This window comes from Chiloscyllium plagiosum, chromosome 11, assembly GCF_004010195.1.
Source record: "Chiloscyllium plagiosum isolate BGI_BamShark_2017 chromosome 11, ASM401019v2, whole genome shotgun sequence".
Taxonomy (NCBI): Eukaryota; Metazoa; Chordata; class Chondrichthyes; order Orectolobiformes; family Hemiscylliidae; genus Chiloscyllium; species Chiloscyllium plagiosum.
Window position 1 is genome coordinate 57,583,381 of NC_057720.1, and position 15,852 is coordinate 57,599,232.

General features: G+C 39.0%; 1 protein-coding gene across 6 annotated transcripts in view; it reads right to left on the bottom strand.

The window, feature by feature from the left end:
- Nucleotides 1–15,852, bottom strand: part of dnajc6 (DnaJ (Hsp40) homolog, subfamily C, member 6) — a 140,367-nt gene that overhangs the window by 72,424 nt on the left and 52,091 nt on the right. For all 6 annotated transcript variants that reach the window (XM_043699437.1, XM_043699441.1, XM_043699439.1 and 3 more), the window contains 4 exons: nucleotides 11,842–11,975; nucleotides 9,382–9,576; nucleotides 6,646–6,763; nucleotides 4,886–4,965 (listed from right to left, as the gene is read on the bottom strand). In XM_043699437.1, coding sequence (XP_043555372.1) covers nucleotides 4,886–4,965; nucleotides 6,646–6,763; nucleotides 9,382–9,576; nucleotides 11,842–11,975 — 527 coding nt within the window. The remainder of the gene's footprint in view (nucleotides 1–4,885; nucleotides 4,966–6,645; nucleotides 6,764–9,381; nucleotides 9,577–11,841; nucleotides 11,976–15,852) is intronic.

Genomic DNA, 15,852 nt, shown 5'->3' on the forward strand with positions numbered 1-15,852 from the left:
ATGCGCCAAAACGTGCGAATGCAGTGTATCAGGCAAGGCACTTCAACTGCTGGATGTCAAAACAAAAAATTAGGACATCTGCATACAACGAAATCTTTTGTAATTTTGACCCCACTTCTGGAGCAGATATATTGGGATCTCCATGCATGGCCTCTGCCAACGTAAAACGCAATAGTGAAAGGGGACAGTTCTGCCAGCTGCCTCTAAAAATATTAAAATTGCTTGATCGTACTCAGTTGGTGATGACTGCCCGTGAGGGCCACCGTAGAAACCCTTTACCCATCTTCTGAAGACTCTGCCCAAACCAAACTGCTCTAGAGTGTAGAAAAGGTACGGCAACTCAACTCTGTCAAATGCCTTCTCTGCATCTAGAGAAATCACCAATCCGTGTTGACATGCTTGAATTACATTAAGCAGCCTCCTAACATTATTGGAGGATCTGCGACCCTTTAAAGCCAGTCTGATCCTCTTTAGTAATAAAAGGTAACAGTCTCCAGTCTTAACGTGAGATTCTTAGAGCGGATTTTAAAGTCCACATTTAAGAGCGAGATGGGCCTGTACAAAGTACAGTCTTCCATGTCCTTCTCTTTATGGATAAATGAAATATTGGCCTCTCTCAGAGATGGTGGGAGACAATCATGACTCTGTGAATCATTAAACATATTGAGCACCGGGCCTGACAATATACTTAGAAATTCTTTATAGAATTCACTGGGAAGTCAGTCAGTCAGGACCAGACGCCTTTCCACTCTGAAGCTGCCTCACAGTCTCCTGCACATCTTGCTCTGATAATGGGGCATTGAGAAAGGACTGTTGTTCGTGAGTCACACCCGGGAGCTTCACATCCCTAAAAAAGGACTCCATTTTGGCCTGCCTCTCCTCACAATCCTCTGATTGGTATAACTTAGAGTAGAATCTCTAGAACGCCACCTTAATCTTTTTAGGTTCCCAGTCCCTTCCCTAATCGCTTTATGGCTTGTGGGGCACTCATCTTTTGAGCAAGATACGCAAAGTATTTGCCTGGCTTGTCACCATGCTCGTATAACCTTTGCTTTGCAAAAGCCAGCTGCTTCTTTGCCTTCTGCTTGAGCACAGAATTTCATGTAGACCACAGCACCATAATCCTTTGTAGCTTGACCAATGGGGACCTGTCAAAGCAAACCTTCAGATGACTTGAGCCGTGCTTCAAGGAGACATTGCTGCTCATCCTTCTTTCTACTGGTAGAATATGAAATAACTAACCCCCTAGCATAGGCTTTGGCAGTTTCACAGAACGGATGAATTATCAACCAAGCCTATGTTGATGTCTAGGAACACCCAATATTCCCTCGAGAAATACTCCACAAACTTAATTATCCTTGAAGATAAAAGGATCTATTCGCCAGTACCTTGAATCCACTGTAACGTCCTTAATCTTAACCATAAAGTACACTGGAGCATGATCAGAGATGGTATTATTACCAATTGTACAAGATGCCAACACATCCAGGGTTACCGCAGGGATCAGGAACAAAAAAAAAGGAAAAAAAACAAACAATCCTGGTGTGACATCTGTGCAGATTGGAGAAAAATGTAAAATCACTACCTGAAGGGTGAAGACTCCTCCAAATGTCCACCAACCCTAAGTCCCCACACAGACCCACTAACTGTTTAGTTTGTAGAGGGTATCAAGGGACCTTTGGGCAACCTACCTACTGTGGGATGCACGAGACAGTTAAAATCTTCCCCAATAATGATGTGCTGGGACTTGAGACTTCTCAGTTCAGAAAAAGCGTCTACCAAAAATTTAAAAGGAATGAGCTGGAGGGCAATAAACATTTAAAACACCATATTCTTCCCCATTTAGCGAGGCTTTAGGAATTACAAACCTCCCGTGTGTGTCGTTAACACACTCGAACAACTTAAATGGGAGATTCTTCCTAACCAATATAGCCACTCCCCTATGTCTGGTATTAAATGATGAAAAATAAACTGTCAAAGCTATTCTGCTGTAATTTCAGATGCTCGTCATCCAAATGTGTTTCCTGAAGCAAAGCAATATCCATCTTCTCCTTTCTAAGACTCAAGAGTACCTGCTTCCTCTTAATTGGTTACTTCCCTTGATATTCCAGGTACACCATTTAATCAAATCATTAGCCATAATTTTCTGCAATAACATTTACATTCCAGAGAGGAGGAACCCAAACCACAAACTGCTGAGCCTTAGTGTCACATGATCCACTAAATATAAAAACTACATAAACCAAAACCACTACATTTAACAAACCTACAAAACTATTGAGAATAAAAGACAACAAAAACCAAAAAAACAAACCAACATATAAAGCGCCAACAACCCTGAGTAGGAGAACTCACCCCCTGCAGAGAGGGGGCAACCAGCCATCCCCAACTGCCCATAAGTAGGCATCTAACCATCCCAACCACCTTCACTTCTCCCAACTAGAGCCATATCGCAAAACACAAGCAGAAAAGATTAAAACACCCCATAGAATACCAAATATGAACTAAAAACATTTCAAAAACAAAACAAAAAAGGGGGAATAAATACCCAACCCATCCTTTGGTATACCCTCACTTAGAAATTAAAGATGTACATCTCAACCACGGCCAAACAGTTTAAACCAAATTATCATTAATAGAGGAAAAAAAAACGATAAAGCTCCAACTGGACTTCCTCTATTTCTTTTACAGAATGATAAAGATGTACCCAAACAGCAGTATTTATACATACTAAAATTGTTCAAATTAGGTTAGTTTGTCCACAAAGTCTCTTGCTTTCTCTGATGTGTCAAAGAGATGTATGGATCCATCCAAGATGATCTGAAGCTCTGCCTGGTACCTCAGGGAGAACTGTATCCCAAGCTCCCTCAGTCTTCTCTTGACACAGTCAAAGATTTTCATTTCTGGATCACCACTACTGAGAAGTCCTGAAAGAACATGATCTTAGAGCACTTGTAAATTAGGGCCTTCTGTTCCTTCCCCTGGACTCTGGAAGCCTCAATGACTCTCTCCTTATCCCAGTAATGATGCAACCACACCAGGAGAGGACAAAGACGTTGACCAAGACCTGATCTCTACACTCCGACCTGGTGAGCCCTCTATCTTCCATCCTCTCATGCCAACCTCCAAGTCAAGGAATTTCAGCAGCCAGTCCTCAAATTCCGCAGGCCGTTCACCTTCCTTACCCTCAAGCAGAGCAATGATCAGAATGTTTTTTTCTCCTGCAGCTGTTCTAAAGATCATCCACTTGGTCACGCAAATTACAGACCTGCATCTCCGGGGCTTGGATCCTATCTTTGGATGAACTGGCATCAGCTTCCACCACTGTGACCCTCTGCTCCCCACTGCGTCTGTCCTCTTCTCCAGGTCTCCCAGCTGCTGCTTATGTTTCTGCAGCATGAGAGAGATTGGAGCCAGCTTCTCTTCAATCTGTTTCCCCAGCATCTCGCAAAATTGAGCCCTCATTCACCAGGGTCTAAAAAGTAATCAAGTCAGAGGATCCTGCAGGCTGAACTGCAGACTCTGTTTCGGATGCTCCTCCTCCCTTTTTCGGCATCTCTAAACAGCTAGAAACACAGGTAAGTTAATTTTTTAGAAGTTTCTTGGGACTCTACGATCCTTCCATAGTGCCAGATATCATGATGGCCTGGGTTGGGCGGGTTAAGGTTCGTCCCACTTGTGCTGTGATGCGGAGCTCTGCAGTGCGACCTTCTCAGATCACCGCCATCTTGAATCCCCCGAAACGTTAATTGTGATTTCTCTTCACCGATGCTGCCAGACCTGCTGAGCTTTAACAGTAATTTGACTTTGTTTCTGATTTACAACATGCACAGTTCTTTCCATTTTTTTAATATATTCAACTGTTAAATTGAAAAATGTTCATTCAAAGATACTTTTAGTTCATTTGCATCAACTGAAAATTCTCAGATGATAACGAGTGGACTGAAATTTGTAAAATTACAAATTGGAAGACTAAGTTATATCCTTAAATATGCAATTATATCATCAGTATGTTCTTTTACTGGACGATGTGGCACAAATTTTGGACTATTTGCTGAAGATCAACTGACTGACTGAATCTAATAACTCACACTAACAATTTAAACAAAAAATTAATCGTTTGGTTATTGCCATAACTCCATTACCTTTGCTTTGTTTCATAAAGATATTAGTTACAAAATAGCTTGTTACAAAAATTTTTAAAACCCCATCTACATTGACAATATTCCAGCTGCTTTCTTCAATAAATGGAAAATTAAAACTTGGCCAGCACAGAAGTGTAAAACTCTGGCCAAATTATCTGCAAGCAGTATTTACATATATTACCCAATTCTGGCAAGTTACTGAGGAAACTAAGAGGAAATTTCACAATCCACTCATGGGAGGAAGAGTTATTAATTATTTGAACGGAGATATGGAAACCTTTACAGACTGCAATTTAGCCAATAACAAAATGAAACATGTCCGCAAGCATTTTAAAAAAATAAAAATTAAAAGTTCTGGTTGAACCAATTAATTACATGAAGGATTCTTCAAACAAAAAAACATATTTTTCTCTTTTCAACTGCTAATGAGCTGCATTTCCACATTTGCCATTTGTTAATTCACATTTGAAGTTGCTCGTCACTAACAATAAAATGTGGTTATAATATTGAGGAATTAAAAATTATCTATAATTCAGCAATTACCAGTTCTCCACAAGAGAAAAATGTGCAATTCTTGTCCTGGAAATCCAGAATGTTAAATAAAGAATACAGATTGCAGTTTTAAATTTTATGAACAAGGGACAAATACTGCCTTAAGACACTAAATTCTTCCTACGGAAATACAATGTCTGAAACATAAATCCAGTGAAAATATTCACATTAGGCAGGTTATTACTCACTTTGTAAACTTTAATACAGAGGTTCCAGGAGCAATGAATCCAGTATGGAATTGGATCTGGAATATCTGTGTGTTTGTTAACTAAAGCAAATAGGGAAAAAATTCTTCAGTTCCAATAATCGGACAGGCAAAGCTCACACTACAGCATGTACAGAACAAGCATACCATTTCACAAAACTACAATGAATATAGTTGATTAAGTAAACATGATCAATTCCAAATCATTTTCAACAAAGTTATCACTTCCACAGAGAGGCTATGTTTGAAACTGCAAAGACCATAGTATCAGATTACAGTTCTTGAAGACACAATTTTAGTCTAAATTTTCTTGCATCTAATGTCAGTTGCACAAATTTACAAAGGTATAAACAAGCCATGAAAACAACTTTAAAAAGTAAAAAGTAAAAGGACAGGCAAAGTGCAAAAGCCGTCCAGGGAAGAATAAGCTGTCAGCAAAAGTATCTAAGACAGGGAGTTGGGGACTGGAAATGTACATATTGAGAGGAGAGAAAAGGAAAACAGAAATGGACAGAAACATTTCAACAAATTCAGCTTCATTTAAACAACATATTTGAAAGTGAAGTTACTTTGAGGTGATCAAATGTTGTAAGAAAATGTATCAAGCAAAACCAGGTAAATAGTTTATTGTGATGTACTCAAAAGAACAAAAGGAGCATTCATCTTTTTTAAAAACAAAAATAGTGTCGTCTACAGCGTTACAGAACATTTCTAGAGAAGGTTGAAGCAGTCAGCATAAAATCAATTCAATACGTTTATTAAAAAGGGTTGCAAGGTATAAAGAAATAGAAGTATGGAGTTAACTACCACAAATGAAAAGAGGTGAATCTATGAAGGGTTAAACTTGGATATGCCGTGTTGATTTCCTTACCATTTTAGTGAGATTCTTTTTCAAATGTGACATTAAACCAATGCACCACCTGTCCACTCAGGTGGATACAAAAAACAGCCCATGGCATTTCTTGAAATAACTAAGGAATTATCCTCCAGCCCCTAGCTAACTTTTATCCATTACATCAAAAATATAAACTAAATTAATCCAGTCAGTGTCATATTGCTCTTTGTGCACAATTTGGCGGCCATATTTTGTGCATTACTACATTGGCCACATTTCAAAAGTACTTCAATAATTGTACCAAACTTAAGACATTTGTTGCCTCCGACAAGTGTGATATAAATGAAAGGGATCTTTGTTTCATTGTTCAACTACTACTTCTCCACATCCACCCATGATCGCCCCACAACTGCAGGCTTGATCTAACAATGATATGAGCCTATATTGCTTTATAGTTTTTCTCCCATCTACTTCGCTATCCCCTTCAAAATTCATCATCTTGTCCAGAAAATCTCTCTCTGCTCCTGGGGATCTCATTACTATCAAATTGTGAACAGATCAAATTCCCTTTCTAATCATCATCTTAGTTAATAGTGAAAATTGTTCTTTTGACTAAGATGCCATACCTAATAAGAGTTTGTGGAATATGATGGAGGAGTGCAAAAGGTTTTCAATCCTTTGAAACTTGGGGGTGCAGAAAGAATGAGCTCTCCATCATTTCAATAATAAACAAGTTTCATATGCATCACAGAGCAACTCAGTTTTTTCTTAAACTGGTGGTTTCAACTTCTGAAGCTAAAAAATTCAAAATTTTGTTTCTCCCTGGCTTGTAGTGAAGTTTATGGAATTCACAAAACTTTAATTTATCAAGGAGCATTTGAGTTAATTTCAATTCTGCATTCGCTAACCTTGGCTTGAAGTCTTCCACCAATTGTTGATCGCATATGAAAGGCAGCGATAACGACATCACCATGGGCACTAACATCCAAAGCAGCAAATACTTTCCCCTCCTGAATTCGGTGTTCCCTTTGGAATACATGACATAAAAATTCTAAATTCCATTCAGCAAAAAATTAAGGTTAAAAAAAAATAAAAAAAAACTTACCTGGCCCTAATTTGTACACAACTATCAAAGGCCATTTTGAAGGAGGATGGAGGAAAACAGACCCTAACGGCATGAACAACACATGTATGTGTAGGTGGGTTAAGAGCAGTTGGATGAAATTTTAAAGAGGATTCTAAACATTGACAGGTATCAAATACAGGAGAAAGTGAGGACTGCAGATGCTGGAGACCAGAGTTGAAAAGTGTGGTGCTGGAAAAACACAGTAGGCCAGGCAGCATCCGAGGAGCAGGAGAATCGACGTTTCGGGCATTAACCCTTCTTCAGGGATGGTTGATCTTAATCTACTGTGAAATACTTGCAAGGATGCCTACCTTGAAGAAGCTCTCCTCCTCCCTCTACAAGGTATCACATACAACCAGGCATTAGATGGTTCTTTCTTGTCCATTCAATCGCGTAATAAAACATCTCAAAATCAATACTTTTCAATTAGTACATGCTTATTATATCAAGGTTGCATGCTTGGCACTCAAACCAAAAATGTAATCTTGCAAAAAAGGTGTGTATTAGCCCTTTTGAAACTTAAATGAAGTTTAGTTCATATTTATTTCATAGTCTTCAAAACATAGCTCAAAAGTTAGTTAATTCCACTTCTGATTTAAAATATAGTATATTATATATGATTAAAAAGTTACATGTATGAAAACAGAAGAGAATCAAGCCTAGGAGGTTATGCCCACTACTTCAAAGCATTTCCTTTCAAGCTAATAGTGGAGTAGAGGCAAATATTGCCTTTTTATACAATGCAGATCAGTTCACTTTTGCTTTATTCTTACTTCATCTTATTTCTTTAATAGATACAATTATTTTCCCACTCTGCAACAAAGCAGCATTTGGATATATCCCCCTGAACCAACCATATTCAGAACTTCAACATGGGTTGAATCGAAGAACAGATTCTTTCAACATATCTTCCTCATCTCCTGAAGGCATTAACGAATAAGGAGTCAGAGGCCATCAGAACCAAGGAATGTGGAAAGTTGGAAAGTGGTTCACATAATTCTTATTTTTAAAAGGAGAAATGAGACATAACTAGATACATCTGTTACCATTAGTTTGGCAGAGGTACAGGATAGAAAATCATAGAGGGTGCACAACCAAAGCCTCCAGAAAAGGCGGCTACAACTTCCCAATCAGATTACCATTTTGGAACATGCTTTGAACTGGATGCATGAGGATAGTTCAATAGACATTATCCACCTAGTCTTCATACTTAAATCATGTGAATCTGTGGCAAACTGCGACAAAAGTTTTTCTAACATCCTTTAGGGCAGGAAAATCTACTGTCATTATCAAGTCCGGACTAAGTGAGACTTCAGCCCCACAGCAATGTGGTTTATTGCAACTTCCCAGTGAATGGCCTAATACTATATTCCTCTCAGGTCAAAGGCAATTAGGAATTGACTACTAATGCTGACCTGGCTGGTCATGACCACATTCAATAAAAGGTGAAAGGATGAAGATTTGTTTGTATACTGACAATCAGAAAAGATTCTATTTTAAACGTAACCTACTTTTCTAATTAACCTGTTCAGAGATGTTATTACACATATCTGGAGCAGATGGGACTTGAGCACAGGCCCCTCGATCCAGATGTAGGGGCATTACCACTGCACCACAAGAGGGCCCTTGCTCACAATCAAAGTCTTGAAATGGATTGCAATCAGCTGGCAGATCAATTTGGAATGGAGTTAGTACCTTTACTGTATATCATCCAAGTAAGACTTATACACTTAATGGTAAGGTCCTGGGGAGCATTGCCAAACAAAGAGACCTTGGGATACAGGATCATAGTTTCTTCAAAGTTGAGTCACAGGTATACAGAGTAGTGAAGGCGGTATATGGTATGCTTGTCTTTATTGGTCAGTGCGTTGTGTCTAGGAGTTGAGAGGTCATGTTACAGCTGCACAGGACATTGGTTAAACCACTTTTGGAACATTGCATTCAATTCTGATCTCCCTACAATAGAAAAGATGTTGTGAACTTGAAAAGGTTCAGAAAAGATTTACAAAGGATTTTTCCAAGGTTGGAGGATTTGAGCTAGAGGGAGAGGCTGAATAGGCTGGGTTTTTTTTTTCCTGTAGCGCATCAGAGGCTGAGGGGTGACTTTATAGAGGTTGATAGTTCCTGAGGGGCATGGGTAGGATGAATAAATTAGGTCTTTTTCCCCAGGAGAGGAAAGTCCAAAACTAGAGGGGATAGGTTTAAAGGTAAGAAGTGACAGATATAATTTGAACCTAAGTGGAAACTATTTCATACAAAGGCTGGTGCATATATGGAATTGAGGGGGCTGGTACAATTACAACATTTAAAAGGCATCTGGATGAGCACATGAATGGGAAAGATTTAAGAGTGATATGATTCAAATGCTGGCAAACAGGATAGATGACTTTAGGAGATCTGGTCGGCATGAACAAGTTGGACTGAAGAGTCTCTCTTTCGGTGCTGTACACCTTTATGATTGTAGTCTGCAAAGAACACGATCCTATTAAATGTCTCTTGAAGTTCAATTGAGACCTACCTCATTCTATCATAATCCTGTGCAGTTGAAAAGATCTTCGTTTCCCCAATAAAGACCTCAAAGAAAGGTCGGCAGCCATTCCTCTGTTTATTGAAACATGGGACTGGGCTCACAGTGACAGTATGAATGATAAGAGGTTTGCAATGTGGAAGCGTGGGTTTTTCGGAAACCATTTCGCAGATATATCCTATATATCTGAAATGAAAATGTACACATAGCAACACTTATTTATATATTTTTTCATTTTGACAAGTACAATATATATCTTGAAAATTAACCGTTATGAGGCGTTGAGCTTAAAACAAAATGGAAAGAGAGTGAGCAACAGTCATCAAGGGACATTTCCATCTTCAAAGATACTGTCATACTTATTAACACAAAATGCATCTGCATCTTTTGGAAGGACTTTTATTTCAAGAAGTTCAGACCCAAAAAGAAAGAGGAAGTAGCAGCAGCTGGACTAGATAGATTAGTTCACATTGCTTAGTTGTTGAAAACAAGGAACTTAATTTAGACAAGTTATTGTACAGTCTTAGTACAATTATAATTGCAAAGCCAATATATTTCATGGGTTGCATCTTTTTCCTCACATGCTCATTAATTCACATTGGGGTGGGATTCCAATGCAAACCAACATATGTCCAGCATCTTGCTGCAAATGCATTACTGTGGTTAGGTTATGAGACTGCCTATGTTAACAGACACTATTGCCCAGAGGACAGGACAACAAATTACACCGCAGCAGTAGAAAGATTAAATTCACTTAACTGAACCAACCAGGTAAGTAGTTGTATTAGCAAACATGCTGATTATTACTTGGACTGAAGGCCATGCAACGACTAGGTTCTGGCAAATCTATTGTTTCAGCAATTTATTTTGAAAGAAAGAAATCTGCCATCCGTGCCCTGTCTGATCTGTGTGACTCCAGACTCATCACAATGTGGCTGACCTCTCAATGTCTTTTGAAATGGCCGAACAGGCTACATAGTAACCAAAAGACAGCTTACCACTACCAGCTTCTCAACATCAACTACAGATGAGGAAAAAAAAAAGGTGTACTTTTCAGTCAAGATTCTTCACAGACCAGTCTGGACAATAAACATATGCTGAGTATTGGACTATAAAAGGGCTATCATCCTGAAGTCCACTCCTATTTTGATCTAGTGCCTATACTCTCTGCTTTACTACATTGATAGGGCAAGGAATTGAGAATTCAAGCCCATTTTCCTTTCCAATAAAGGGTGCCAAATATCACATTCTTACTTTCATCGAACTCGAGAAAGTCTAACTCGGTACAAACAAACTATTAGTGCTGGCATCATTATAAATGATCTTTAAATCATTTACTCAGGAAGACAGATCAGCAGAATGGACAAGTTACAAATGTACCTGAAGTTGAAAGACATGAGATAATACATTTTGGGAAGAAACATGGAATTGGAATACACATTTAATGGAAAAGCAGACTGTTGATGAAGGGATAACCCAAGACTTTCAAATACAGAATATAATTCCCAGAAGTGTGAGTAAAGTGCAAAAATTTTAAACTAATACCAGGTCTCATTGCATTATACTTGCATTTTCCAACCTATTTTAAAAATAGGGTAAAAAGACATTTTGTCAAAACGTTTCTTCCTGCGCTCATCAGGACAACTAGCAAAGTAAAAACATTTGTACGATGAGATGGCTGACTGCTTAGCAACTGTACCGACTTGTAGAGCTCTTGCCACAAGGAACAAATTAACTGACAATTGACAGTTAACTGCCTATTTTTGTTCAAATTTAAACCAGGCCCAAATTATGGCTTGTTGCCTTTGTTTGGTTGAAACTGTGCAACATGCACACGTGACCTTGCCGTCTACATTACCAAATGAGTGGTATGACTATGAAGAATATTTTCATAATGAACAGGGCAACATTAATAAAAAGGAATATCAATTTATGTTGTCACTAAAAACAAAGACAAGGACAGGCTATTTTAGAAGAACTTATTTCAATAGGGTGATAGAGCATGGAATGCATTACCAGAGTATTTTCAGCAAAAAACATTGTTTCAGTTAAGTAAAAATGGATAAACGATTGACAAGGACTGAATGGTGAGAAACAATGACAGTATGATTGGTTTTGGCTTATTTCCAGAAAGATCTCTCACAAACAATACAATGATGGCCTTCCCATCTCCCCCCTTAGCAGGTGGGAGCCCATATACTAAAAGGGTGCACAGCAAGGTGCTATTTTCAAATACAGTTGATAACATGGTTATATTTTCAATTTAGGAGGTGGAACACCTCTTCAATATTTTTAACATCAAGCTCCTGTGTAATTGGAAGTTCAATTGATAATTCCTGATTGCCACACAGCGCTTGAAAAACTCAGCAACCAAAAGGAGCAGGAGCTGCTGGTTAGATAAGTGACATCAGAAAAGCTGTGAAAAATTATTTTAAATAGATTGTTACTTACCTCTTGTGTGAAGGCCAAAGTGCAGGTCCTGCTTTTTTTATATTAAATAACTGGATTGCTGGAACTGGGCAAGAGAAAAGATGGCAGAAGCAGAACATCCCACAAACTAAAATAGCAGAGGCAGGACAGCCTTCCTAAAAGCAAAAATAAAATTCCAAAAATTCGTCAGCTGTTTACAGAACACCGTGCACTTCATGAGTCTTTCAAGATTTATAAAAAGGTATAGCTTACTACTCCCACTTCCAATGGGAGAACATGTTTCTACTCTTAACAGAATGAAATAAATAGTATTTCACATTAATCATATACATTCCACTACACATGGAGAAGAAAGCTGATACAACCAACTTTGTAAGAATCCCTCATTGACAGTAATGTCAAAGGATGCAAAAAAGTGCTGGGGTTAGAGCTGTAGAGAATCACCTCAAATGTAACAGTGCCTCCTGGGATAAATGGAAGTGGCTAACACTTGTTTGGTGGTGATACTAATTTGAATATTCAAAATCTCCTTTTGAGATGTGCATCCATTTGACCTATAATGATTTAAGCCCAGGAATAATCCCAAATACATGGGCCTACACAAGCACCAAAAACACCAGCACATTATACCACAATATTCCATACTTACCCCCAATTGATCATGTAGGCCAGCAAATACTCAATTGAATCAAACTAATGTAAACTCAACATGCAGCAGCTGAATGAGCATTTGGAGAATTAAGTAAAATTATTAGCATGTATTACGGATATCAGATCTTAATTAAATATTTAAACTTGTATCCCTTTCTCCCTGTTATGTTATGGATTAATTATATCTTTATTATACCTTTACTCAAAGAAAAGCTCCTGAGCATATGCACAAGGAGCTATGACATGGTAACTCAGTCAGAATCTAGGAGAAAGTGAGGACTGCAGATGCCGGAGATCAGAGCTGAAAATGTGTTGCTGGAAAAGCGCAGCAGGTCAGGCAGCATCCAAGTAGCAGGAGAATCGACGTTTCGGGCATGAGCCCTTCTTCAGGAAGCCCTTCCTGAAGAAGGGCTCATGCCCAAAACGTCGATTCTCCTGCTTTCTGGATGCTGCCTGACCAGCTGCGCTTTTCCAGCAACACATTTTCAGAACAGTCAGAATCTGTAAACTTTTCAGAAGATGGCCTCTCTTCATACCCCTTGTATATAGTTATGTTTAATAAAGTTTAGATCACACTTTATTACAAAATGATATATGGAGAGCAGACAGTGAATGGAGGCAAGAATTAATGAGCAACTGAAGTGCAGCCTCGAGACAGTGGGGTGTTAGGTGTGAAGGACTAGATTACTTACAGTGTGGAAACAGGCCCTTCGGCCCAACAAGTCCACACAGACAGTGAATGGAGGCAAGAATTAATGAGCAACTGAAGTGCAGCCTCGAGACAGTGGGGTGTTAGGTGTGAAGGACATGACCAGTCCAGCCATCCACCTCATAAATAGAGGAGAAACCTGAAAAGTCCAGCGACAAGCAGCAGCAAGTAACAGACTTAACGGACCATCTAGACATTGAACTGCAGAGACGGAAAGGTTGCACAAAAAAGCTTAAAGTGTGGGATAAAATCCACAGCAGAGAAGACATCAAGAAGCAACAGAACTAAATCAGTGCTGAGTAAAACAATATAGCCAGTCAGGTTTTATTTTTAAGAAAACAACCAGCATTGGCGAACAACACTCAAAAGTTTGTCAGCAAGAAGTCTTTAAAGAAACAAAGACACAGATTTCAGGTATCACATCAGCAGGAGCTCGGCCCAGTGAGTATCACAGACCTCCTGAGTGCCTAAAGATCAGTATTGAGTTGTATGGTAGCAGAACAAAAGGGGAAACAGACTTAAGCAGTCTTTAAGTGTTCAGGCATTAGAGGATGCCGAGGAGCAAGATGAATTCTTTTTGCCAATAGCAGGTTTATGGGAACCATTTCACGCTCTTGATTTTGGAAACCTCCCAGACTGACAATTTCTGGTAATCTGATATCATGGTTAATGCCAAGTAAAGTAAAATTTTAAATTGGACATCTTGTAAAAAAAAATCCATTCGGGGGACATAGGCTTTAATGGTTAGATCATTTATTGCCCATTCCTAACTGCCTTCATGAAGTGATGATGAGCTGAAGATTTAACTGCTACAGTTTAGTTGGTGTAAGTAGACCTAAAGTGCCATTAGGGAGCAAGTTCCAGCAATGATGACATATTTCCAAGTCAGGATGCGGAGTTGTTTGGAGGGGAATTTGCAGGTAGTAGCCTCAAGTATCAGCTACCCTTGTCCTTCAAGATGGAGCTGGCTGTGGGTTTGAAAAAAATGCTGTCTAAGGAGTCTCAGCGAATTTCTGCAGTGCATGTTGTTGATGAAACACAGTGCAGCTATTATGTATGAGTGGTGGAGGGAGTGGATGTTTATGGATATGGCATCAATTGAATAGACTGCTTTGGCCTGGATGGTGTTAAAGCTTTGAGTGTTGTTGGAGCTGCCATCATCTAGGCAAATGGAAATTATTCCATGACACTCTTGACCTGTGTCTTGCAGGTGTGGTCAAATGGGCAGTTACTCACGACAGAATGGTAGCCACTGCATTTAAAATGGTAAGTCGAGTCCAGTTTCTGGTCAATGGTAACCCCCAAGATGTTAAAGAGAGGATTTCTCTCAATAGGCAAAATTACAGGATAAAAATTACAGGATAAAAATACACCAAAGGAGTGATCAGCCACAAGAGGGCAGTCCTGACCTCATTTACATGGTCAGGACCAAGGACTGAAGGAGGTAGAGAACTTAGAATTTTCGGTTACATTGAATTTAGACAACACCATTCACAAACTCACTGCTGGCCCTTTGTTTAAAAAAAAGTAACAAAAAAGGTAAAGATGTCTACTTATTTTGCACAACCCACCTAGGACGTGGAACTGGGATTTCCAATGTTCTAAGAAGAAATTACTTCCTGCGCTAAAGGCTAGATCACTTCAGCGAAGTTGGTAGATGACTAGTTTAAATCACAGATTAACAAGAATCAAAGCTTAAGACATTTTTACAGCCAAAAGGGACCACAGCTTCTGAGATGTCTCAGATTATAGAGTCAGAAAGGGATCTTCAATCATGCAGGAAAGAGATCTCAGAGCTCCACTGCAGATTTATGGACTTTGAAGCTGCAGACAGGTTTAATGATGTGCCTCCACTCCCAAAATCAAGTCACATTTTCACAACCATACACAGGGAACATCAGCACGAACTTGACACACAGTTAGAGCAAAACGTCAAGCCTCACTAACAGCTCACTCAGCTGTAGTTCAACAACTGCCAAGCAGCAAATGAAAAGCATATCCTTTGTTCTGGCCAACTCAAATCCAACTGAATCATATCAACAGTCCATGGTCAGAGATTGCTCATCTGCATCAATGTCAGCTGGAAGCTGCAACTGAATCTCATTAGCAATCAAAAGATTTTTTTCAGTCAACAAGAGACCTAAAACAGAGCTTCAAAAGATGCAGCTATGGCATAGTTTAAAGTGGAATATTTTTAAAAAAAAGGGACTTGGAACAAATAAAATTTGGACAAGAATTGGAAGTCTCATTGCCTCAGGCTATGAACAGTCATACAAGACTCAATCTCCTCAGATGGATTGGAAAGTAAAGCTCACAGTGGATTTTCACAAGTTGTCTGCAGAGACAGCTAGGGTTCTCATGCTGTTGACACAAAGGGATATACTGTATTGACAGTGGTAAAAGCATGCTTCAAGTGATTGTGGTGTAAAATTATGTCCCAATACATGTGTGAATCATAATGTAACACATGTATTGGGCCAAGCAGTGGAATGTGGTGAAACGGTTAAAAATTATGTCCCAATACATGTGTGAATCTAACCGGAATGGAGGTGTTGCTTAGTCCCGTGTGAATCTTATTACACACCTCCCCGTGTGAATCTTCTTATCTGTATGTAACCAGAATGGAATGTGTTTTTTAGCCTTGCTCTGCTGTTCACATGAATGTTTATATC